Source organism: Dermacentor albipictus, chromosome 1 (assembly GCF_038994185.2).
Source record: "Dermacentor albipictus isolate Rhodes 1998 colony chromosome 1, USDA_Dalb.pri_finalv2, whole genome shotgun sequence".
In the NCBI taxonomy this organism is placed as follows: domain Eukaryota; kingdom Metazoa; phylum Arthropoda; class Arachnida; order Ixodida; family Ixodidae; genus Dermacentor; species Dermacentor albipictus.
In genome coordinates, this window is record NC_091821.1 from 399,768,830 (window position 1) to 399,792,705 (window position 23,876).

Sequence of the window (23,876 nt, forward strand, 5' to 3'; positions counted from 1 at the left end):
AGGGATCCCATACAGCTTTAGCATACTCTAAGATAGGACGTATTAAGGATTTATAGGCTAAAATTTTGACCTCAGGTGTCGACGCACTTATATTCCGTCTTAGGCTCCAGAGCGCTTTGCTGGCCTTACCACATACAGCATAAATGTGTTGATTCCATCTGAGGTCAGAAGTGAACGTTACTCCTAGATGCTTATGTTTATCGACTCTGCTAATAGTTATACTACTTATATTGTAAGGGTAACGCAAATTTTTTTTCTTTCTCGTTATGGACATAACAACAGACTTAGCTGCGTTTAGTTCCATCTGCCAGTGGTCACACCATTTTTTAATTATTTGCAGACTAGACTGTAAATTGGCCTGATCATTACTATCCCGAATTTTATTATACATCATACAATCATCAGCAAACAGTCTGACAGGGACACTAATATTACTGGGCAAGTCATTTATAAAGATCAGAAATAAAAGAGGACCTAGGACACTTCCTTGCAACTTGGAACTCCGGACACAACACGGGAAGGGCGTGATGTGCACCCCCCGAATTCAACGTATTGTTCTCTAGAAGAAAGGTAAGATGAAAACCACTGAGTGATTGCGGGGCTCTGAAATACAGAATCAATTTTTATGATTAACTTATTGTTTAGTATTGTTGCGTTATAGGTCCTTGCCAACTCGTCGGTCAGCATGTTAATATCGTTCGCAATGATTTTAACATGACGATTTTTATCATACTCAAAAAATAATAATGTCATTCACTATTCTTTTGATATGGCGCTAACCTTATTGGGAGCGCTATCACCAAAGATTCCGGCAGAGTGCTGCTTTGTGCTTTCTCGAGACAAGTGTGCCGTCGTAGCATCATGCTTTAAAGATCATTTTTGACTTTCAAGCCTACGTTGCGGCCTATTGTCTCAGACGATTCCCTCCATCATGCTCGACCGCTTGTGTCTTACTTTCAGTGAGCTGTCCTCTGTGCGTAGCGCGTTCGAAATAAACTCCGGCACTGACCGGCCATCGGAACCGAGCATACGATATGCGGTGTCCACACACACACACACACACACCTGGTTCCCTTCCGCCTCGAGGTAGCAGACCTCCCTAGTGAGCGACTCAGCGATCTTCCCGAGGTGGCCGTTGTTGAGCAGCAGGTGGACGATCTGCACGACCCAGGAGCTGCCGCAGCCGGGATACGAGTCGATCACGATGTCCGTGGCCAGCGGGTCGAAGTTGAGCGAGAAGACGATGCTGTCCTGCGTCAGCGCGGGCGACAGCCGGATGCCCTCCACGTACACGAACTTGGGCTTCTTGGTCACTTGCGAGAAGCCCAGTCGGTTGCCGGACTGCGACACGAAACGGAGCAATTGAAAAACGTACAGCAAAAGCATTGCCGACTTTCGGCGATGAAGTTTCAGGTGATAGTCTGCGAATGTGCCGATAACAACGCGGTAACATGGCACAATAGCTCGACTTTCGTCTGAACGTGACTCGCACAGCCAAGATTCACGCCATAAAGTTGCGATCTTCGTTTCCATGTTCATGCTTCGTCCGCGGACAGAATATCTAAGTGCGTTTCCTGATTCCGCTTAACTATACCCTTAGAAGTAAAAAGACGTCGACAGTTTATCATTGTTTGTGATTTATCATTGTTTCTATAGCCACCCAAAACGTCCCTTTAATTACACTTGTCAGCAGAGTTCTTAATCTGTAGCATTTCACAAACAGCCGCAACGTATACAATGCGCGCACTAGCGCTTGACTCCGCAGCACCTTACTTAAAATCGTATGGCAATATGCAGTCTGTGTTCGGCATCCGTAGTCCGCAAATAATCCACAGCATGCTGAAGACATGCGTCTAGGAAAGGGCAGCGTTTCTTCACAATGTTATTTGTGCGAAGCGAAGATTCATCTGCGTGCAGTCTTGCCTCGCAAAATGCACGCAAGATTTTCTCCACTCAACTTCCTAATGGTAGAAGACGACAAACAACTGCTGATGAGCATCTCAGGTATACACGCCATTTACATTTGCACCGATCGAAACGAAAAAAAAATTGTACATATATATACATATACGAAATGCCTCTGCAGACGTCACCGCTCTCGAAGTTTGCCGTAATCATGCCACAAACCTTGCAATAAGTTCCAGGTGTGCTAATTGCTCATTGGCTCAGTGATGAGCGCAACCGGCTCGCAGCTTGAGAAGAAATTCAGTTTGGCATATTTGGTGTTTACTGCATGTCATATTGACCGCTGATAACGACGAGCATAGGGTGTTACGAATGGCCTGCGGCGGCTGGCGAACTAGAGGAGAAGCGACTGACGAAACCTTCCTGGCCCGCTGCGATGACTCCCTTTGTGAAAACAACAATGCGCCGAGTCAACAGGCCATCGGGGCCACCATGTCTGCTGCGACGACTCGATTCGTAAAGACGACAATACGACAGTCCCCAACCGAACGGCGCCGGGATGTATACTCGCAGTCGGCGGACCAAGTATTGTTAGTGGATGCGCCGTCACCGTCACGGTTTGTTTGAAGCGGTGGGATTCCTGGAAGAAGGTTATTTGCGCCGCCATCTCACGTGTCTTAGAAGTCGTCAGTCAATGGACAGACGCGGCGGCCACTGTGTGCGTGGTCAACGTGGGACCAAGAGGCGCCTTCTCAGGGCAACACCCGTGTCTGCGAAGACCCTCTCACCTTGGTGTGGTCAGTGAAACCTGTGCGGAAGTGAATGTGTAAATCCTCGCCCTCAAAGGCGGGTCGGCTACGATGACTTTGGAGGCTCCGAATTGGTTGACGGCTGAACCGCCGTTTTCCCTCACCTAGGGATCTAGGGAGGACAGAGTGTTTATAAGCAGCCGTTGTCGGCTCTTCATTGTGCATTTTCTTTCAGTCATGCTAGACTGATGAACTGTAACGTTCTCATGTAGATACTGTAAATAATTTCCCTATTCCTCGTTCTCGATGAGAACAAGTCCTTTCCTTCAACAACGTCCTCAGCGTGGATGGGTTGGACGACGGCATGGGCCAGCTACCATCTATTTCATACCCGACCCCAACCATTACAAGGGTAAGAGAACACAAAACGACGACACGGGCGGTAACTTTCAACTGATTCATTCACGGCACCATGTTGCAATATATAGACAAATTTAACATACGCAGAACGTAGCAACAAGACCACTAATCAGTCTAGCGGGGCAACCACTTATCAAAAAAAGTATGTCTCCGATTAAAACAGCCTAATTGAACTATCACTAACACAGTCTTGGTCTTTCTTATACGATATGCCTCCATCAGTTCGTGTATAGTCTAGTCCTGCCTTCTCCACAGAATCTTTATTTCCTTGGAACGTGGTTTACAGGGGCATGTATTGCAGTGCGTAGGCAAGTGCATCAATTCATCTTTAGTTAACTTTTGTTCATGTTCCCTGGCTCGATCATTCAGGCACCATCCCGTCTGCCTTATGTAATACTTGCGACACGCGAGGGGGATTTCATACGCAACTCCTACATTGCATCTGGCATATGCCTTGGCATGCTTCTTGTCATAGCCTTCACTTGTTTTAGGATCACCGGAGGTGCGATGGTAGAGCCATGCGAGCTTAAGAGGGGCTGAAAAGACGAGGGGTACTCCAAACTAGCCTGCCACCTTCCTTAGGTTGTGAGTGACCCTGTGAACATACGGTACTACTTCAGGTCTGATGGCCATAGTAGTCGTCCTCACCCTTGCTTTGCTCCTCGATCATTTTACCTTCTGCAGGAGGGTTTCCACCACTGGCGTGACCAACGATTCGGGTCGCGCGCGCGCGCGCGCACGCACGCACGCACGCACGCACGCACGCACGCACGCACGCACACACACACACACACACACACACACACACACACACGCGCGCGCGCGCGCACGCACGCACGCACACACACACACACACACACACGCGCGCGCGCGCGCACGCACGCACGCACGCACGCACACTAGATTAGCCATGAAAGCCGCAGAAAAAGAGTGTACTACACGTCTTGCTTAATTATTCAGAAGCTCTCCTGGCTTACCTGGCTCGTATGTAATAAAGAAATCGTAGTTTTGCATGAAAGGTGAAACATCGATTGCGATAGCAAATTATAATATAGCTGTACAAAGTAGAGCAGTTTTATCGGCCGTATAAACTGGTGAACATTCGCTTACTAACTAAATTAACAACTATAGAATGTGTAAGCATAGAGAAAGGTGTGAGCATGACTCAACGAGGACGTAGAAAGAAACAGACACACAGAGACAGCGCTGTCTTTGTGTATCTGCTTCTTTCCCCGTCCTTATTCAGTTGTGCTTATACATAACATCAAGCCCACCAATGAATGAATAGAATTTATTGATAGGAAAGACAAAGAGGTCGACCTGAGCTAGTGCGCCCTAGTCTGCTACTCTGCACTGGGGAAGAGGGAAGGGGAGTGAAAGTATTGGGATGGATGATGATGATAAGAGAAGTGATGAGTGCTTATGTACATGAGACAGTTGCATCGCTAGAGCCGCTCGTCGAGCTTGGTGTCCTGCAGGAACTTCAACAATACTTTTGTTGCACGAATTGAAATTGCAGTGTCAGGCCATGGGCCGAGGATAGCTTCCTAAGTCCACCAACGTGTTTCAAGAAAGGTATAAGCGTGACTCAACGAGGACGTAGAAAGAAACAGACACACAGAGACAGCGCTGTCCTTGTGTACTTGCTTCTTTCCCCGTCCTTATTCAGTCGTGCTTATACATAACGTCAAACGCACCAACGTGTTTCAACTAAATTAACCGGCGCGGTGTCATGCGCGCATAGGTAATCATGAACATATCTCGCTCGATGAGCAAGGAAACTCAGTGTCAAAATTCTGGAGTGAGGAATCGCGACAACAGCAAGCGAATTTACCTTCCTGCATCTCTCGCTTCAACGCGAACGAAACGTCGAAAGCACAGCGCATACAAAGCTACCGGTACTACGCGCACTTTTCAAACATCGCAGATCGCTTTAAAGGTGAGGCCCACGCGGGCGCGCACTTTGGCCACGTCGCAGATGGCTTTCGAGATACACGAGCGCCGGCAACGCGTCCCTACGGCGTCTGCTACGGCGTCCGCGATTCGCGTGGCCAACCCCGTAGTAGACGCCGCGGTTGTCTCCACTCTGTACGGAGCCGCAGGCGACGTGGACGTCGAGGCAGCCTAGCAGCCGCCGGAAAAGAACGCCCCTCCCCCGCCCCGCCTCGCACGCATGGAGGAAGGAAACAATAGGAGTAAGCATGCCGCAAGGCGATTGGAGCCGATGTGGTGGCCCAGCACGTGGTAAAAACATCAGAGCGCGCGGTAGGTTGTAGCACTCCCGGTTGACATTTTAACGCGACAGCGTTAAGGAGCTCGTGTCGCAGAAAAACCAGTGTCGTTGGCGTCGGTGTCAGCGTTGGCGGCGTTGGCCGTGAGCGATAAATCCCAGCAGGCACTTCATGAATAAAAAACAACTTGCAAGATGTTTTTATACACATTGGAAATCATGTGGAACTCTTCAAATAAACAAAAACATGTTAACACCGCGGCACTTTCGCTTAATGCCGCACTCGAGTTTCTGGGTTGTGAGATCGAATCGCGGTGTTGCGCTACGCGTGTCCGTTCGGCGACCCGCATCAGATAGACAGCATCTCAAGCGCGTCGGAAGTTGAAGGCAAATGTCGCAGGCCTCTCCGAAAGGTGCGCAGCGTTGCTACACTGCTGACTGCGCCTGCGGTAAGTGTGCGCTGCGGTTCGTGTTGCAGTAAATTGCACAGCAATGTCTGTTGTCATGTCAGAGGCTAAGCAAGCATATCCTTCACTTATAAAGGTAGGTTAAAGACTGTTTTGTAAACTCGTAAGTTCTCGTGTGAGGGATAAAACAAAGTTTAGTTTATTAGTTGGAGTGTACCTTTATCTGTACCTTTATCTTTAGCTTTATTAATAAAGCTGTTTTAGCTTTATTATTACGCGAAAACATGTTTTGTTTAACTATGAGAACTTGTTATTGTGTGTACGACTACACGTTACGTAAAAAGTATCAGCGGGCCGCTAAAGTTGGAGGACAGACGACAAGGTTCGCGCTCGCTTTGAAACAGCTGGTCGTCTGTTCTTGCTTTTCTTCGCTTGGTAATGCATCTTGGGTGAGTAAAGATGTAATATGCGTGAATGGAATCATTTCATGAAGATTTTACTTTGAGAACGCGTTATTTGCGTAGCCATATCCACGTTTTAGACGAAGCCTCTTACAACACCAGCCGACACGAGCCTCGCAGACACATATACCGTCATTCCCATGACGGCACGGTGCCCCCTTAAGAAACTCCCATAGACGGTGGCGCCAGATTACCCTCTAGGTGTTGTCGTGGGAAACTCTATGTTCCTCCATGCTAGCGCGCGACAGGAGAGGGCACGCATCCGGGCCGCTTTCACTCATATGGAACCTCACGGCAACGGCAACGGCAGAAATGCGCCTGGAGTGTCCGTATAATTGCTATCGCAATAAGCAAAGAAAAGTGAACTCATGCAAGGTTATCAATTACACAAACTGGTATGCCAGGAGTCACCCGCAAGAGCAGCATTAACATATACGCACTGAAGAAACTCGCGCGCAGTCCACCATTGAATCTCTCGCTCACTCGCAAAACCACTCAGCGGATTGACTGCAGGCCAGAACAGCCCGTCTACTTACCATTGGCAAGCAACCCATCGTGTTTCTCTCAGCTACGCTCAGTCTTCCGAATAAGATCGCCGGGCGTGGTATAGCTCGCGTTTCACGAGGCCTCAAACTTCTTCTCCCCTCGAGCGGAAGGCAGGCTGATGATGACGATACTCGAAGAGGAGAAACGCAATGAAAAGGAAAACCAAGAGGAAATACAGAATAAAAAACTAGAAAACTAGAAACGGACGCGATTTAGCAGACAGACTAACTGAAGTAAATTTGCGAAAGTGGTAATAATCAAGGAGATAATAAAGACGCCGTTAATTAAAAAGATTAGGAGAAACAATTTCAGTGTAAATAATGGTGGTCACACAGCAGAATAAAGCCACAAAAATGAAAAGGGTAATAATTTTGTTTTAGTAAAGATATCAAACACTGCGCAACAAACACCCCTGTCACCATAACATATAGTCCCGGGGTCCAAAAATATATTAATACCAGAATACTTAATCCTAACCAAATCTTGCAGATTTGAGCTTGGAGTAATCTGTTTCTGTGGTTGGAGTATTGTCGGCAGGGTAAATGTAAGTGGTATATTGATTCAATTTTATTACAATTATGACCATGCGGGAGACATCACCAGATCAGTTCTGCATAAATGAAAACTCATTTGTTGGACACGAAAGGGTAACCTGCTGTATGTAACTGCTAATTGATGAGAAGGGCACCACTGTTTATTGCAGCAAAGAAGGACGTGTTGAAAGCCTGGCGATTTTACCAGCGATAATTTGTTTATATCATTTTGTACGGCAATATTTTCTGTATCAGGACGAAGCGACGTGAGCACTGTCAGGTAAAATAGGAATAACAGGTTTACTTAGAGACATTCAGGCGAATAAATCTCCATGTTGTTTAAGTGTTAACCGCGGTTACCTGTTACCCATAGGAAAATAATCTTTTTCGTAACTGTAAGGAGACTATATTTCGGAACACATTTAAGAGTGATGTATTTGTTGCTGTGGAAAGCGAAGAACCTACGGAGAGAGTGTTTGTAACTACGAAAGCTGACGATTCGTTCGCGGGAAGTTTGCGTAGTCCCCGAAAGTTCTGCTGTGAAAATAGGCGTGTAATCAGGAACGCTAATAGAAAATTACCATCTAAGAGAAGGAGAGAAAATGCCTCCTCCAGCCTTCTCTTCGTCTAGTGAAGCATTAGTGGCTTTTACGCCACTCGTTTCCAGGTGAGAAAGGTAATCTTGTAATTGGTTATTTAAATATCGAAGTTATGTTAGTTTAGCATTTGGGGAGAAAATATCGTCACATTAAGTCTGAAGGCTTACATTGGGTTGATTTGTCGAATGAATATGCCGAATTCGCACATTCAATGGTGTTAGCTCTGCCTGCACAAATACGATGAGGGGTGTGTAGTCGCGACCAATGATTGTTCAAAAATTTATCATCTTTGAGGAGAATCGTAAATTTTTTAGGGGCGTTTGAACAGTAAGAATCTGGAATCCACTTTTTAAACACGGTATTCGCGCTTCCATATACAGAACGTTGTTTGCAACAAACTTAGGGAGTCCAAGGCACAAGCGCAGAGCCTCTCTTTCCAATAGTATAAGATGCGGAACATTATGAGCTGGGCTTTCAGAAAACAAGACGCATCTAAATTTCGTCAGGGGATGCACATACATTTTATGTGTCATCATTACCGTTTGTCTTCGCAGCACATAGTGTCACTTACTGGTCTTATGTAATCATACCACGACACGTGTTGCCTTAGAGGCCACTTGTTCAATGTGGTTTATCCAATTAACGTCCCACTTCAAACGTGATTACCAGGTGTATAAGAGAGTCCACCCGGGGAAGTATTTCTTTTCGGCAGATCGGTGAAATGTAAGCAGGAAGATCTAAGGAACGGAAAGAAGTGCACCATTACTGAAAGCATATCGCGGTCAGGTCAATCGTTTATTGAGACTCGCCGCGAACAAACGTAGTAAATTTTGAATTTAGAAAAGAAACATTATTCCCAAGTCTCCATTCCCACAGACCTTTTCTACTTAAATCACTCTTTAAACTCCAAGACTCATCGTGGGAACTAAGCTCGCCAGCAAGTACTGTGGCTTTTCTGCACGAGGTTAACGCGCCATCTACAGGTCGGGTATCGTGCACTTCTGCTGGAAGATATAAGTTAAATAAAGAAAAGGGGGAACAATCTGGGTGTTTTATGTCTAATGCTAAAATTTTACACTGAGTAGACATAAAGTGATGTATCGAGTATTTGTGACTAAAGTTAGTTGAAAACAAGAAAGCGACACCACCAACTTTGGCCAGGTTGATACAAATGATATTTTAGATAAACTTTTAGAAATCCTTGTTTGACCATTTGAAATCCAGCTTGCTTGCAAAACAACTATATCCAGGAAAAACGGAGAAGAAATGTGTGATAAATCATCAGCAGCAGGAACTGTCGAACGGGTATTCCACTTTGATTTTTAGCGAGCCTATGTTGAAGATAGAAGAGTAGAAGAAACTACGTGATCTAAACTATTGTTTCGTCAAGTATTTCTTGGAGAGCTTCTCTTTCACATGTTTCTTAGTTTTGACTTAAGAGAAGGCAATTTTGGGAAAGGAGATATCGTGCGGTTCGGAGTCTCCAGTTTCATGTCTGTATCCTAGAAGTTTTCATAATCTTCAGTTAGGGATTCTGGTCCTGTGTGTTCTACCTGAGTAGGAGGTTCGGTGCAAGGAGAGCTAGCTATTGGATTGTGTGTCACTGTTCGCTTTTGCGTAAGTTTCAAAACATCAGAAACTTGGAAGGCGCGCGCGAATTTGAGTAGAGGCTGCGTCAGTGATCTGCGCCGGCTGACTATACACAATTTGTACTATGGACTGAAAAAAAAACAGTTGTCGCAAGACGTTCTAATGCCTTGTCAGTAGCTTTCTCTACTGCAGCTGCTATGGCCTTAAATAGGGGAAAGTGATCTGCGCCGGCTGACTATACACAATTTGTACTATGGACTGAAAAAAACAGTTGTCGCAAGACATTCTAATGCCTTGTCAGTAGCTTTCTCTACTGCAGCTGCTATGGCCTTAAATAGGGGAACATCTATACGAGTGGTGTGACCTGCAGGCTGTTACGCCGGCCCATAGTCCTGGGCTCTTCCCTGAACCTCAGTAACTGCATCGTTTCGTGAAGAGCCGCCTACGTTGCACCACTTCAAGTATTCTTAATTCTCGTTCCTTCGCAGAACAGTCCGGACAGTCTGAAGGGTGACTTTCGCTGTACAAACGGCATTTCTCTTCCTGAGACAGTCACTGCAGTCCTGATTCTCTCCGCATAGTCGGCATCGAGCAACCGACCTACATTCGTTTATACGATGCCCGTAACGCCAACATTTCAAGCACTGTAGTGGTCATGGAGAAAGTGGCTCTACTCTGTATTTTAAGGGCCTTGCTTTCATTTCAGATGGACGAACTGTTTCCGCGAAAGTAACTATCAACGATCCTGTAAGCGACCTTCTTGATAATTCTCGATAATTCGGCTACATCAGTATACTGAAACAGCACTTGCAACTGTAAACAAGTCTAGTACTTCTGAAAGGTTCAGGCTCACGTCCACCACGCGGACTAAACCTTTCGAGTAAGCAAGGTGTGCTGGAGTAAATAGGCTCACTACATTGGACGGGAACTCAGAAGAATTGAGGAGGTCTCGAACGCACGCATGGTCCGATGAACAGCAAAGAATACCACCCCGACCAAATTGGCGGATCTCGGTGATCTAGAACTGGAAAGTGGCTTTTCGAGGCTCCACCTGAATCGTTTTCGAGTTCTTTATCTGTATTGATCTCCCATTGATAGGCACGACAGCCACAGGGACTGTATTGATGCCACTGCGTAAAAATGAGTCATTGAGCCAATCTCAGGCAGGGATAGAAGCTAGCCAATGGGAATGTCATTGAACAGGAGAAGAAGGAGACATCAGGTTAGTCTTACTACATGAAATTCTCGGTACAGTAAGCGGAAAGGTGAAAAAGAAACGATGCAAGTCAAAGAAGAACGAAAGACGCTAAACAAAAAGTGGTATACCACCCCCTGTTACCTTACCCCACCAAGCAATTTGAACATATCACTGGGAGGCGTAGCTCGCGTTTTTGAACGACCTGCCTTGAAGCCTGCATATGCCATTAGCTCTTCATTTTCATCCTCGATGGCGGCTTCTCAAGATACCTCTGCGCTCTGAAAACTAGAGGAGGAAGAAGATTTTTCTTTAGTTTGAGAAAAGCAGACAGGTCGGTCGGTCGGTTGTTTCTAGCCTGCTGCTGTGTAGGTAGAAGAGGGGAAGACGGGGAAAGAAAGGAAAATGAAGAGAAAGTGATTATGGGATGACTATAGCGTACGGTGAACAAAGCATTCACGCGATTTTGATTCATGTCCTGCCAAAAGCACGCCATAACGCACTGGCGCCTGTCAAGTGATGCTAGAGACTGCAGGTGAAGTCGCTGTCTGTTAAATATGTCAAGAGCTATCTTTTCTGCGTTTTCTTCCATGTCCCCAAATTTTTCCTCTCCGAATAACGTCTGTCGTCCAGACAAGACAATGTGGCAGTAAGTGCACGACACTGTATCTTAAGGGCATATACAAACGACGTACACACTTCCAACCGTTCATTTATGAACCGTGAAAGGAACTTGACCTCTCTCAATCACGTTCAAAAGCCTGACTCAATTACGATGCACACCTGAACCATACCAAAGTTGAACAGGTTGGCGAATGTGTCCCCACTCGCTTTGCTTGCTGTGCAAAAGAAACTTAACCACACGGGTGTAGAATGCACACGACATGTGCTTCCGTTCCATGCGTTTCGGCGCTTATTTTGTGCGCTTCCGTCTCGTTCAATTACGGTCTACTTGAGCTGCAAGCGAGAACCTGCACTGTGGGTCTCTTCGAGGTGCTTGCTTTCAGGAAGTCAATGATAGTTCGCGTATGCAACGTCAAAGAAAGTCCGGAACTTGAATTCTCAGAAGCGGCCGGCAGAAGTGGATCTATTGTCAGTCGGGGTTTTCAAACGATCTTCCTTCCAAATACTCTTCGTTTTCCCTTATTTTTCGCTTCCCTTCATGCCAGAAATTGTGGCTGCCTTTTCAGGAGACGATCGCTAGCCTATTTATCTTTCTATATGTGTGGTGCTCGTATGCTTCCTTAATTAATATTAAGTACTGACTGAAATACTGAAGTGCTACTAGCTTCGGTGATATGGCTAGAACTGACGTATTCAGCATGACATATGGCCCGGAGCGTGCCAATTAGTTGGCACGCTCCTTGGGTTTCTCCACAACGTACAACCAAAACAGATGCGCGGAATGCATCGCATGAATGGCGATTCATCTAAGCGAAAATTAACATGAGTTTACAGGGCAAACCGGCACTAGTTCCTCAATTACAGGTGGTTTTTTTGTAAGTTCTTGTCATCCTTTGAAGTAGCTGCCGATTTTCTCTTTCAGCACCGTGCTATGTGGACCACTCTTCCAAAAAAGATCGCGTTCTTATAACCTCGGCTGTTTTTAGCGAACGCTCTTTCTCGTTACCCGTGCGAGCCACCGAATTGAAGTACGTGGAGTTCTATGAAGCTTTGTAGAGACTGGACAGTGACAATAATTCAGTTGCAGCGTTCTCATTTTAATGGTGATTGGTGTCCTTCAATTCATCTGATGTTGCTTGTCAAGATAGTTTACCCGTGCGTTCTTGCATATTTTAATGCATTAGCAATTTTTAGGGTACTTCAGGCACTTTCCGAGGGCTATCTACCTATCTATATACGTTTGTTTACATCAAGCCGCTTTCCCGTCTACCTGGGTCACTGTGCATACTCCATGGTCAAATGGGACATCGGGCTGCTGTGCTGAGGGAACGGAGTTTGAAACCAAAAGTCGTACCGGCTTGGGTCACTGAGTATGTGGCGCTGTGTGCCGGTATTCAACGAACCCGTTTCACGCCGACATGGGTCACTGTAGATGCGGGACTGGGTATGTACCGCTCTTCAACGAAACTCTTTCACGTCGACTTGGAGCACTATATATATATATATATATATATATATATATATATATATATATATATATATATATATATATATATATATATATATATATGTATATATCTGTGTGTGTGTGTGGCAGATGCTTGGTCAGAAATGAAACACTGCTGTAATGCAGCAGCAACGTTACGAATAAGTTCCGTAAATGCGCATGTTATTGCTCAGCCTCTAGATGTTGTTCACTGAAAGTTGAAGTTCTAACGGCCTTTTGAAATATTTTCTTTTTTTTTTATATGCTGCCCATTGAGTTACATTTGTACATTGCGGTGAAGTTCGACAGATGGCCGCAGGAGCAGTCTCCAAAACAGCTGGATATGCACGTTGCGCATACAGGAACGCAATTAATGAATTTATTCTTATGTTCCTTTTCTTTCTTTTTCTTGATCTGAAATCTTAGTGCGGCTGGATTTAGAGCATGGCCGAGGCCCCAGTAGGACTTCTCGAGTCAGTGATCGATTACCGAGTTTGGCCAAAGAGTAAGCCAACGCCTGCACTCCGCGCAGCCCCAGATATCCAACAAAGCATAGCATCCGTAGAAGGGCCACTTCCGTAAGCAACGCAACGGACCGATCCTTAAGTCTTCGACGTAAGGGTTCACACCGACACGGTCACAAACGATCGAGAACGCCGACGCACGTGGAGTGCGTAATGAGCCATGATACCAATGCACGTTATGTACTTCGGCCGTAAAAGTGCGCAGTGACCGCTTCGAAGCTGGAGCAACCCCAACTTCATGGGAGTGATTGTTCCGCAATCCTGGTTTCCTGGAACCGTCGCATCGGGACCGCGGACCTCCGTTTCGTCATCGCTTGCGCATCGGCCGGCGCCGCAGTGAACGACGTGACGCTCTCGTGCGAATAGGGTTCGGGCTCCTTTCTTTCCTCTCGACGTCGTACCGGAAGCGTCCTGCAAGACTTAAAAGAAGAAGAGGCGGAGAAACGACAAAGTGAAATATAAGAGAGAGAGAGAGAGAGAGAGATAGAGAGAGAGAGAGAGAGAATGAGCGTGGTCGGTGTTTGCTCGGAACGTGCCAGTTGCCTCGGCAGCGGAGGACGTGGACCAAAGGGAGGGTCGCGGGCGAAATTCCGGCGCCGCGTGTTTAACTTTTGGGAGCAAACAGCCCGCGTGCTAGCGACGCTGCTGCGCCGATGATCAACAGCCGCGTTCGAGTGGAGCGCTTCGCGCAACAGCAGCCTAGAGAAGCAAAGACAGAAGTCGGAGCGAAAACAGCAGAAACCGCCGAGAAGCAAGCCGATGAACTCTGGATTCAAGGGAAGGCGGAATGCGAACGAGCGAGATAGTAAGAGCGAAAGGGGAAGGGGGGGGGGGGGGGGCAGCTCGCGCCGACATGGGAACAAGGCTTGTCCATTGGAGCGAACAAGCCCCCCACCCCCTCAGTGCTTGCGATGAGCGGGCTAATTCCCGGGAGACTGGTTATGTATGCGAGAAACGACCATATGAGAAACTCGAGGCTGGCTGACAGCGTCCTCCCTAGTTTTCTTCATTTAGTTATTTATTTATTTATTTTTATTCTGCGACACTCGCTAAGTCGCGCGAAGCCTTAGTTTGCACCGCGAAGGCGAAACCCACTTAAAGCTACAGAAAAAAAAAAAGAGAACGCAGTTTTCTTTTCTCGTTACTGTTCTAATAGAGAAAACTTCTATGCCACGGCGTCACCAGGGTATACTGCAGGCGCTTGGATTATCAATGCAAAACAACAAACTTTCTGTTATAAAAAGAAAAGAGAAAAACTTCCCTAGATTACCATAGCGGTGTCGGCGACCATATACGAACTTCCTTGGTAAAGTATACACGTACTTTCGTTGACAAGAACAGGGGAAATTTGAAGTTATTAGAGAAAAAAGAAAGAAAGAAGTAGTCAGAAACTTCGGAAACCCTGAGTAGCGGGCTATGCGGTGCTCATACAAAATGCCAATAAACAACGCACGAAAGGTGAAAGGCAGAACAAATAAGCGTCTTTTATAACGTCCTGCTCGAACGAACGCATAATTCGCTCGCCAATGGACGCTGCGAACGTCGAACTGAACGAATCGGGAGGGTGGCTCTAATAAATTAACGGTTGAAAGTCAACACTTTCCCGGTCCCGTTTCCGTAGTGTGTCCTCCTTTCTTACGTTGCACTCCAATGCCTGTCATCGTTCTCTGCTTCTTGTGCTTGCGATCTCCGACAGGTAAAGGACATTGGAGTAACTTCAGTTGAGCCTCAGGCATGCTTTATAACAATGCTTTCAGCTCTCCGGTGAGTCCCACCTCATATCTTATGCATCCCTTTGCGAAGGGCTCCTTCGATATAACCTTCTCGCGCGGCACCGCACTTCCCGAATGAACACAAGGATCTTGGAAGGAGTGCAGGCGAGAAGATTAAGGATATGTCTCGGTATCCCGAGGTACCCATCAACAACGGACAGGCTAACGAAAAGCAGACGCCTTTCGCTACCAATTTTACAAAACGGAGTAGTCAAATCGCGCTAACGTTCGATATGTTGCCACAGTCGCTGAACACTTTCATGCTAGGACGTGTATTTGTGAAGTCGCCGACCTTGTAACACCTTACTACCAGAGTCCTTTTCCGCGTTTACTTCCTCCTTGGAAGTTGTCTGCCTGGTTTACCACTACGACCGTACCAATAATAAAATTCAAACAAAAAAGCCTCCGTTCCAGTACTGAAGTATTTTACACTACAACACATCTCACGCTGATACAAACAACATCGTCACATTTACACCAACGGTTCTGTGACGACTGATTCATCCGCCATAACTGTGCGGATTCCACTAACAGGTATCGCGCTATTTCTGCGGTGCTCAGTCACAGGACCTCTTCCATCGCCGCGGAGCTGGCTGCACTGCGCGAAGCATTCACTTGCATCTTAGAGCAGCCAGTGAGCTGCTGGGTCACATTTACAGACACGCGTGCTACCCTGTTATCCCTGAAACCGCCACGCGCCAATGACCGGCTTGTCTACGAGATCGAATGCTTGCACACCGAAGTCTGTGACGTACAGAGCAGCGTTGCTCTGCGGTGACTGTCTATACTCGCCGCAGAGTAGCAGCCAATGTATGTGTACACGCGTACGTATACACTTTACATACGTACATAGATGCACTACATGCAGGCTGCGGTGCTCGTTCAACCTACAACTCTACGGAGCTATCATCTTGAATTGTAGCATGAAGCGACACACACAGAGACTATAGAAACAGACAGGACGAGCGCTCGTCCGGTCTGCTTCTAGTCTCTGTGTCACTTCGCGCTACAATTCAAGATCATGTTACCGTACCAACTCGTCCAACTTTCTATCCTTTTGTTCCACGGAGCTACTCCACTAGGAGCGGTGGATCAGCTCCTGTGTCTTGTTCTGCGCCGCGACTTCCTTGTTCAAGTTTAGCGACATGGTCGAAAAAAAAAAAAAAACTTACGGCAGAACGCATCTCACGACGAATGTCGACGTTAATGCAAGTGGCCTTCAAGAAATGCAGCCAAGCATCGCATTGCCGTCACAGGAACGTGCTGTGTATAACGCCGCATGTATTCTCTCTAGCGCTTCCCATCGCACACGCTGCGTCATTTAGCGGCACCGCCGCGAAGTGGGCTTGTGGCGCTTGTGGGAAACAACATTCAAACAAGTGTATCTGAATATATATGAAACGCGTTCGATACTGCACAAGCAGCGGATAAATTTTAAATGATTTTCGCAGTGAAGCAGTCTATGGCCAGGATCTGGAAAAATGTGTGTCCGAGATGGTTGACAAGAACAAATCATCATGTGGGCCGATCCTGGTGATAGTGCAGACAGGGTCCCAGCTCAATGGCACATACGTCTGTGGTGTCGGGGACCTGTAACGCGCCCTTGAACTACCCTTGACACACGTGGAACCCAAAGAGGTCCCAGGCGCGTCGCCAACAACATATGCTTTTGAAAAAAAAAATTTTTTTCTTCAACTTTTTCGAAAAGGACTGTACAAAAATTTGCCGACGATTACGCTTCTTGGTAATGCGATCTTTGAGCGCAGCTGCTGCCTTATCTCAACAACAGGCAACCGCATACATAATATGCAGTGCCGAACAGAGGCGGTTCTGCGTTTCGGATTGGGCAGCACACACCGCGATCCGCCGCTATCGAGCCGGCGCTCCGGTGACGCGCCATCGCGCCATTTTATAGTGGGTCACCGCCGAGGAGAGTGGGGCGGCGACATTAGCAATTATTATTCAATGTTTCTTCTGAGGTGGGATGAGGAAACGGGTGGAGAACAGGCGTATTGAGTAGAGGTCACACACTCATTCACTCACAATATCGACCACTTGCTCTGCCATTGTCCCCGATATGCCCCAGAATGACAAGAACTTGCCAACGCTCTCCGAAAACTGGACAATCGGCCGCTTTCCGTGCTGCTGTCGTTTGTCGTTTTATCGCCACACCGCGGTGGGTCAATAGCTATGGCATCGTGCATGCTCCTGTGCCAAAGATCACGCGTGCTCGATCACGCGAGCTCGATTCTCATCTCCTGTGACTGCCTTTCACTGGGAGAAAGAAAAAAAGAAAATGACAGCAGCGCTCGTGTTCCTAAAGGTTAGGCGGTGGATCGTGAAAGTACTACAGGCGGCGAAAATTTCGCTGGACAGAGAAAGAGAGAGAAAACGAAAAGCAGAGTGGTCATCCAGGTAGCACACCCTACACGGGGGGATGGGGAAGCGGGAAGAAAAAGAAAGAGGAAAGAGAGAATTAAGGGAAATGTGGAACAAGGGATGCGCTAGGGCGCACACGTATAATGGCGTTCACTGCTCAATCGAAGTGTGTCGCAGAGCTAATTTCTGTTCGAGAAGTGCATCAGCGCTCTACGCTTCATTACGGCGTTCCTCGATCGATCGAATCCCACTCCGTGCAGCTCCGGGACATTAAACCCCGTGTTAGGTTTTTATGTCGTTTTATTCAGATCCACACTTAAACCTGAGTGACCCGCCGTGGTGGCATTGCACTGCTAAGCACGTGGCTGCTACTTCGATGGCACCCCTTTTAAGAAAATTAAATTGCGCATCTGCCACGTGGAATTCCCACCTTGCGATTTTCAGGATTCGTAATTCATTCGATTCCGTGGTTTTATTAGGGTGGTTCATTTGAATACGAATATTTCAAGCGCGGTGACCGAGTCCACAGCAACACGGGCTGTTTTTACAAAGATCAATGCATTGAAGAACAGCAAGGTAGCGTTCGTTATCTGCTGCAATGAAATTTTGCTACAGCTGCAACGAACATCGATACGCGATCAGTTTTGTCAAGCGCCTTCGCACTTGTTAAACATATCCAGAAAAATTGGTGCAAAACTGTATACCGTGCCATCTAGAAGGATTCTCTCGCACGTGGGTATCGATGGAGGTTTAGACGGCTCACCGTTTGATGTATTATGCTCTCGCATCAACCTTGTCGTTCAAACATTGGCCGAACAAGAAGGCAGTGAAGGCTTACCGCACTTGCGTCATGTTTCACACGGTGCGTATACAAAAAAAAAAAAAACTGCGGACTGGTGGGGCTAAATTTTTTTCTATGCGTTGTACGAACTCGGCGTTCATTTGATTCTATTCGAGTGCACAAGGCAGGCCGTCGATTGCCTTCTTAGTTCCAATACTGAATTCTACAAGCGGACATGTTGGACACCTGCCGTCGACGTGCTCTATAACTGTGCACAGGAACAGGATGCCCTTCAGAGCGACACGCGAAAGCGAGGCATCCCGCACGACAGTATCGAACGTCTTTTTTTTTCGGATCAAAGATTACGAGAACTGAAGCGTCGCGTTTCCCCCTCAATTTACTCGGCGGCGCACACTTTAGTCTACCGTTGTGGCGTTCGCTTATCAATTGTGTTTTTGACCTAACAACATGCTCATCACTTGAGGCTTGTGGGAAGAACCATGCCGTCACACGTGATAGGGCACCTCTAACCTGCCAACTCACTCACTCACTCACTCACTCACTCACTCACTCACTCACTCACTCACTCACTCACTCACTCACTCACTCACTCACTCACTCACTCACTCACTCACTCACTCACTCACTCACTCACTCACTCACTCACTCACTCACTCACTCACTCACTCACTCACTCACTCACTCACTCACTCACTCACTCACTCACTCACTCACTCACTCACTCACTCACTCACTCACTCACTCCATTCTTCGTCCACAGAAGAGAGTCAGAGAGTCTCGATTTTTGCCAGACTCAGAAGCGCCAACTTCTCAGCCTTCATCAGGGTGACCTGACTTGCATTTTGCAACACGAAGGAAAAAGGAAACGCAAAGAGTATTTTGGAGGCGTGCGCTTTTGACGAGAATGCTGTAAACGAGAGAAGGCACGAGCGGTCCAGGGTGTCGGTAGTCTGGCCACGGGTCTGGAAAAGTTGGAACTCCAAGAGGGGAGGATGAAGCTTCGCAGATGACGTCGGAACCTTCCATGCTGCTCTTGCCACGCACAACTTTGCATTACGCAAAAAAAATAAAAGAATAGAACAGACACAGACGTCGACGCCCCCTATACGCTTAAAGAAAAGAGAAATCGAAAAGAAACCAGCGACGGGATAAGAACATCATTTCCACCATTTTCGAGTGGAGCAGGTTGTGCGAGAGCTCTCACTCGCGCCGGGCCCGAGCAGGAAGACCAGCAAAATTAAGTGCTCGTTTTTCTCCCCCCCCCCTTTTTTTTTCTTTTTTGGGCGCGTCTTCGGCCGCTCGCGGGCTTTCGAGCCGGACAGGCAGAAATAGCCGTGATTACCGCCTAACGGCCGTTACGGACTGCTTATTTTCTTTTAATGGCCGGTCCCAGTTGGGACCGACGCTCGCAAGTGCATCAAGGCGGGCGCGGATATTAAAATCCCAACCCGCCTGCGTACACTGCGTGCGCTGCGTACGCTTAGTTTTATTATTATTGTTTTGTTGTTTCGTGCGCGCAATGAATCTTCATTAGGACACGTGACGTGCGGGAAGTTGGCTCCGCGCGAGTTTCAAAGGGGGCCACTCGCGTCGCCGAGGAACGCACGGCTGAATGTAAATATCTGCATCGAGTGACGCGCTATGCGGTGCATGCATTAGAACTGCTGTTGCGCCACGTCGGACACGCGTAACAGAACAGAAAAGCAGCGCGAGAGCACGCACACAGAGAAACGCCCAACACAGACGCTGCTCCAAGACCCACCGTTGATTGCACGGCAGGGCTCCGACTCCTATCGTACGAGCTCCTATACTCTGCCTCTTCCTGACCACGCCCAACTTCGTGTTTTCGGCGCGTGCCCCAAATTAAGGCTGTTTACCCCGTCGCCAAGTGTGGTTCGCGCCCATGGTACTTCATTCGGGCCGTTATTGCACGATGCGAAAGCAAGGGTGCCTTCTTCCTCCCACGATTATTCGGTGGTGCATCACGCTGGGGGTGCCACTCCATACGCCGTTGCAAGACGAGGTCGTGAGAATACGTTACGCCAGGCTGTGTCGGAAGAGATCGTCACACCCACCACCTTAATGTTTCTTTACGTTGCCTAACTACTATTGTTATCTGCGGGTGTCGTTGGGCGAGAGACGCGTGTACAGTGTTCGAAATTCCTTGAATGCTGCCCGGCTGATCAAGCCCGAGCCCTGAAGACCAGAATCGTCTGGTGAGCAAGGCCAAGCTATCGGCTCAGGCCCACGGCATCCTGGACTAGGGACGCCGCCCAGATCGGACTATTTCCACTGCCGCCTCATTTTTACAAATGAATTTTATTGCCCCCCCTCCTCCTGTCACCGATTCTCGCGCTCGCGACGCAAGGAGAGTGACGCATTCTCGAAGCTATACACGCGATCACCAGCGATGGCTAAATCGAATTCTACGGTTTTACTCTACCTAAATCCACGATATGATTATGAGACACGCCGTAGTAGGGGGATTCCGAATCAACTTCGACCACCTGGGTACCGAATGCAAGTACACGGGCAAGGTACAAGTGGCCGCCGCGGCCGGGATTCGATCCCGCGTCCTCGTGCTTAGCGGCGCAGCGCCGAAGCCACGGACAAATCACGGTGGTTCAGTACCAGCGATTGCTCTGGAATGTGTAGGTAGGATCTAGCTTCCTTGCCGCTTTATCCTGGCTTGGCGTCGCGGTGTCTCACCGAGTAGAAGTATAGCGGGGTGCGTCTCACACAGCAAAGCACATATACCAACGTCTCGACTGAGGGGTTGCAACTGATCATGATTTTGCAAGCGATGAAGACGCCTTAGACGTCAAGCGTTAGGTTTTGTACTTGCCAATGCATGCACCCTTGCTTGCAATTTTACCTGCACCGCGTGACGAAGAACGTGCCGGTTTAAATGTGTGCGCTGGAAGCCGTCCCGGGTATATTACGCTCGAACGCGCGACATCACACCGTCATCTACATAACGTATACATGTCGTATACATAGCGTTGTACAGTACCTACATTAATGTTGTGTGGTATGACGTCAACACACTCAGCATTAACACAAGCGTCCACATTAAAAACGAAAAGCTTCGTGTCCATCAATTTTTCATGTAGTATGTGGGATATGCATAAGTTCTACCAAGATGCTTACCTATGATTGGCCTTGCCGTTACATTAATCTGGAGTTTGCGAGTGAATATTCCCGTGATATGGATAAAGTATGGGTGCACTGGTACCGCAGCTGGTAGGACAGTTGCGATGTCTGTTTCTTAAACTCTGTAAACATTTTTAGCTCGGCCAGCTGCCTCAAATATATATATATTTAATTATATGGTTGCTTAATTATATGGTTGCGTTGGGACCTTTTACTGGCGTCAGCTACTATATTTAGCATAAAGATTTTATGGGTTTTCTTCAATTCTGTGTCATTTATTGTTTGTGCTACAACTCGTGATCTCGGCTAAGCATGAATGCAGTCCGAAAGGAAAAACAGAGACGAGTATATACTCGGTACGACTACAACTTTAGGAAAGCACTTTGAAATCGTAGTCTTGTGTTGTTTGTGCTCAAAGTGGAAAACATGAAGGTAGGCGCAGAAACTGCAAGAAACTCGGTATAGAAGGAACTTTTAGACGAAAATGTACTAGAAAATGTTTATCCTGAATATTCGCATAAGGAGCGCGGAGCGACTTGGAAGACTAAAGCAAGGATACTACATTGCTCTTTTTTTTAATTCGGGTTGTTCCAGACTTCTTCACCCTGACGTTCTTAAAAGTTTTTTATGCCTAGCGCTTCCTTGTCCTTTTTTTTTCAATCCGGAAAGTTGGACGCTGAGCTTCAACACGGATATGCCTTTTTTGGCGAAGTACATAAAAGTTAACTCGTGCTCTGCTAGGGAACAAAATTTTGCGACCACTGACAGTGAGTCGTCATCGTAACGACTTTAGCGGTGACACTGCGTATATTGAACGTACAGGCGCCGACAAAAGTGGTATACTCCACGCAGTCCACGCTGCGGGAGCCGGAGCAGTTGCACACTAGAGTCACTATAAAAAATTTCCTGAAATTTTTTCCAGTGACTCTATGGCACACTGCATCGCGACGCCCTCTACAGGCGGCATCTGGGATCGAAACATCCAATGGGTGCCCTTTATTATCGGCAGACATGACCCCAGATGCTGCCTGTAGATGGCGTTGCGATGCAGTTTGCCGTTGCTCCGGCTCCCGCAGCGTGGACTGCGTGGAGTATACCACTTTTGTCGGCGCCTGTACCTTCTGCCACTTTTCTTCATTTGACGACCAAGAGGCATCCTGTTCGTTACAATCTATAGGTCGACTGGACGACCTACCACTCATGGAACAGAAGATACTTGAACCCAGGTCTCGACCGCCGTTAACACAGAAAGCTACCATGCCCTGTTACTCTTCTTAACAAGCGTTTCTCTAATCTCATGCAAGTTGGCGCTCATGTCGTCCTTCGTTGTGTTTCCGTCTTTTTTTCTCTGTCTAAAGGTATAGCCACGTTCAACCGGCCTGCCTTCTCTCTCATCTCTCTCTCTCTCCTTAGTGCAGTAGATGATATTTTTTCATGGCTTGAGCAGGAGGGACTTGGAGAAATGAATGAAAGAGAAATAGAGCAGGCTAGTGGCCGCAAGTGCACCAATGCTCCCGGCCTCACTAGTTACACGACGAATGCCCGGCATTCTGAAGAGCTTCGACGGAATCTCTTCGCAGCTGTCAAGGAGCAACGTGAGAAAGAAGTAAGGGTTTGTCGCTGTAAAAGCAGTGGATGATCCAGGTCTCGCCTCCTATGATGCTCATCGCCTCTGAATTGTCGTTCACTGCGACTGCTTCTTTATTGCTTCGCGGTGTCCTCGATCTCGGCAGCGAGAGATTTGTGACCCGCACTATGCTCGCGCCTGTGCGTGCAGTTTAGCAATGTTCGCGTTCAACGTATAGCACTCGCTGAATCGTCTATACTATCCGCGTATGTCGAAACGCGAACAAACGACACTGGACTATAAGGCGCCTGTCCGTTAACGGACTTCTCAGCGCGTGTGACGCAGCTCTGACGCGTTCTTTGACGTGGAGCTGTTTCTGGAGCCTGTTCGGAGATGGAAAGCACATCGACGAAACGCATTTCTTGTGTACCTATTGAGTGTGAGACGGGTGAGGGTGCGACATACTGCACGTATGGCACAAGCTGTGCGTAGCAAGTGCTTCCCTCAAGCATTACCATTCTTTCTTAACGTTAAATAGATCTCTTTCTCTCTGACGTGCCAGAAGTATTGATGTGGCTGATTTTCTTGGGGTCATAGGGGTGTGCGTGTTTAGTGAAAGTAACGTAGTAAATCACTTTCTTGGCATCACGCCACACAACGCCGTTCGACAAGCCACTCGAATAATAAAATAAAACATTAAATGACCAATAACCAAAACGTTGAAGGGTAAGGGAGTTAATGGCAAGCATTTTATGGAAGCTGATAAACAACAGCATACACGGGTGAAAAAAAAAGATAACTCATTTAGAGCGAGGCACAGAAGTCGAGCTGAGCCAGCGTGCTTGATTTTGCTAGGAGGAAGAGGAGTGAAATAGGGCGATGGAAGATAACAGTGTACATGAAAACAGTGTATTCTTTTATGAAAATATCTATA

At 47.4% G+C, this 23,876-nt stretch overlaps 2 protein-coding genes across 6 annotated transcripts in view; one reads left to right on the forward strand and one right to left on the reverse strand.

Annotated features, from left to right (window-relative positions):
• The window catches only part of LOC135918763 (uncharacterized), a 105,836-nt gene that overhangs the window by 24,176 nt on the left and 57,784 nt on the right, over window positions 1–23,876 (forward strand). Inside the window, exon 1 of one of the 4 annotated variants that reach the window (XM_070532101.1) lies at window positions 6,135–6,160. The exons of the other annotated variants lie outside the window; for them this stretch is intronic. Coding sequence (XP_070388202.1) covers window positions 6,150–6,160 — 11 coding nt within the window. The 5' untranslated portion in view covers window positions 6,135–6,149. Of the gene's footprint in view, window positions 1–6,134; window positions 6,161–23,876 lie in introns of those variants that run through there. 4 annotated transcript variants of the gene reach the window in all.
• LOC135918762 (sulfotransferase 1C4-like) overlaps window positions 1–23,876 on the reverse strand; it is a 76,810-nt gene that overhangs the window by 2,265 nt on the left and 50,669 nt on the right. For both annotated transcript variants that reach the window (XM_070532100.1, XM_065452437.2), the window contains 2 exons: window positions 6,709–6,848; window positions 1,066–1,341 (listed from right to left, as the gene is read on the reverse strand). In XM_070532100.1, the coding sequence (XP_070388201.1) occupies window positions 1,066–1,341; window positions 6,709–6,726 (294 nt within the window). In that variant the 5' untranslated portion in view covers window positions 6,727–6,848. Of the gene's footprint in view, window positions 1–1,065; window positions 1,342–6,708; window positions 6,849–23,876 lie in introns of those variants that run through there.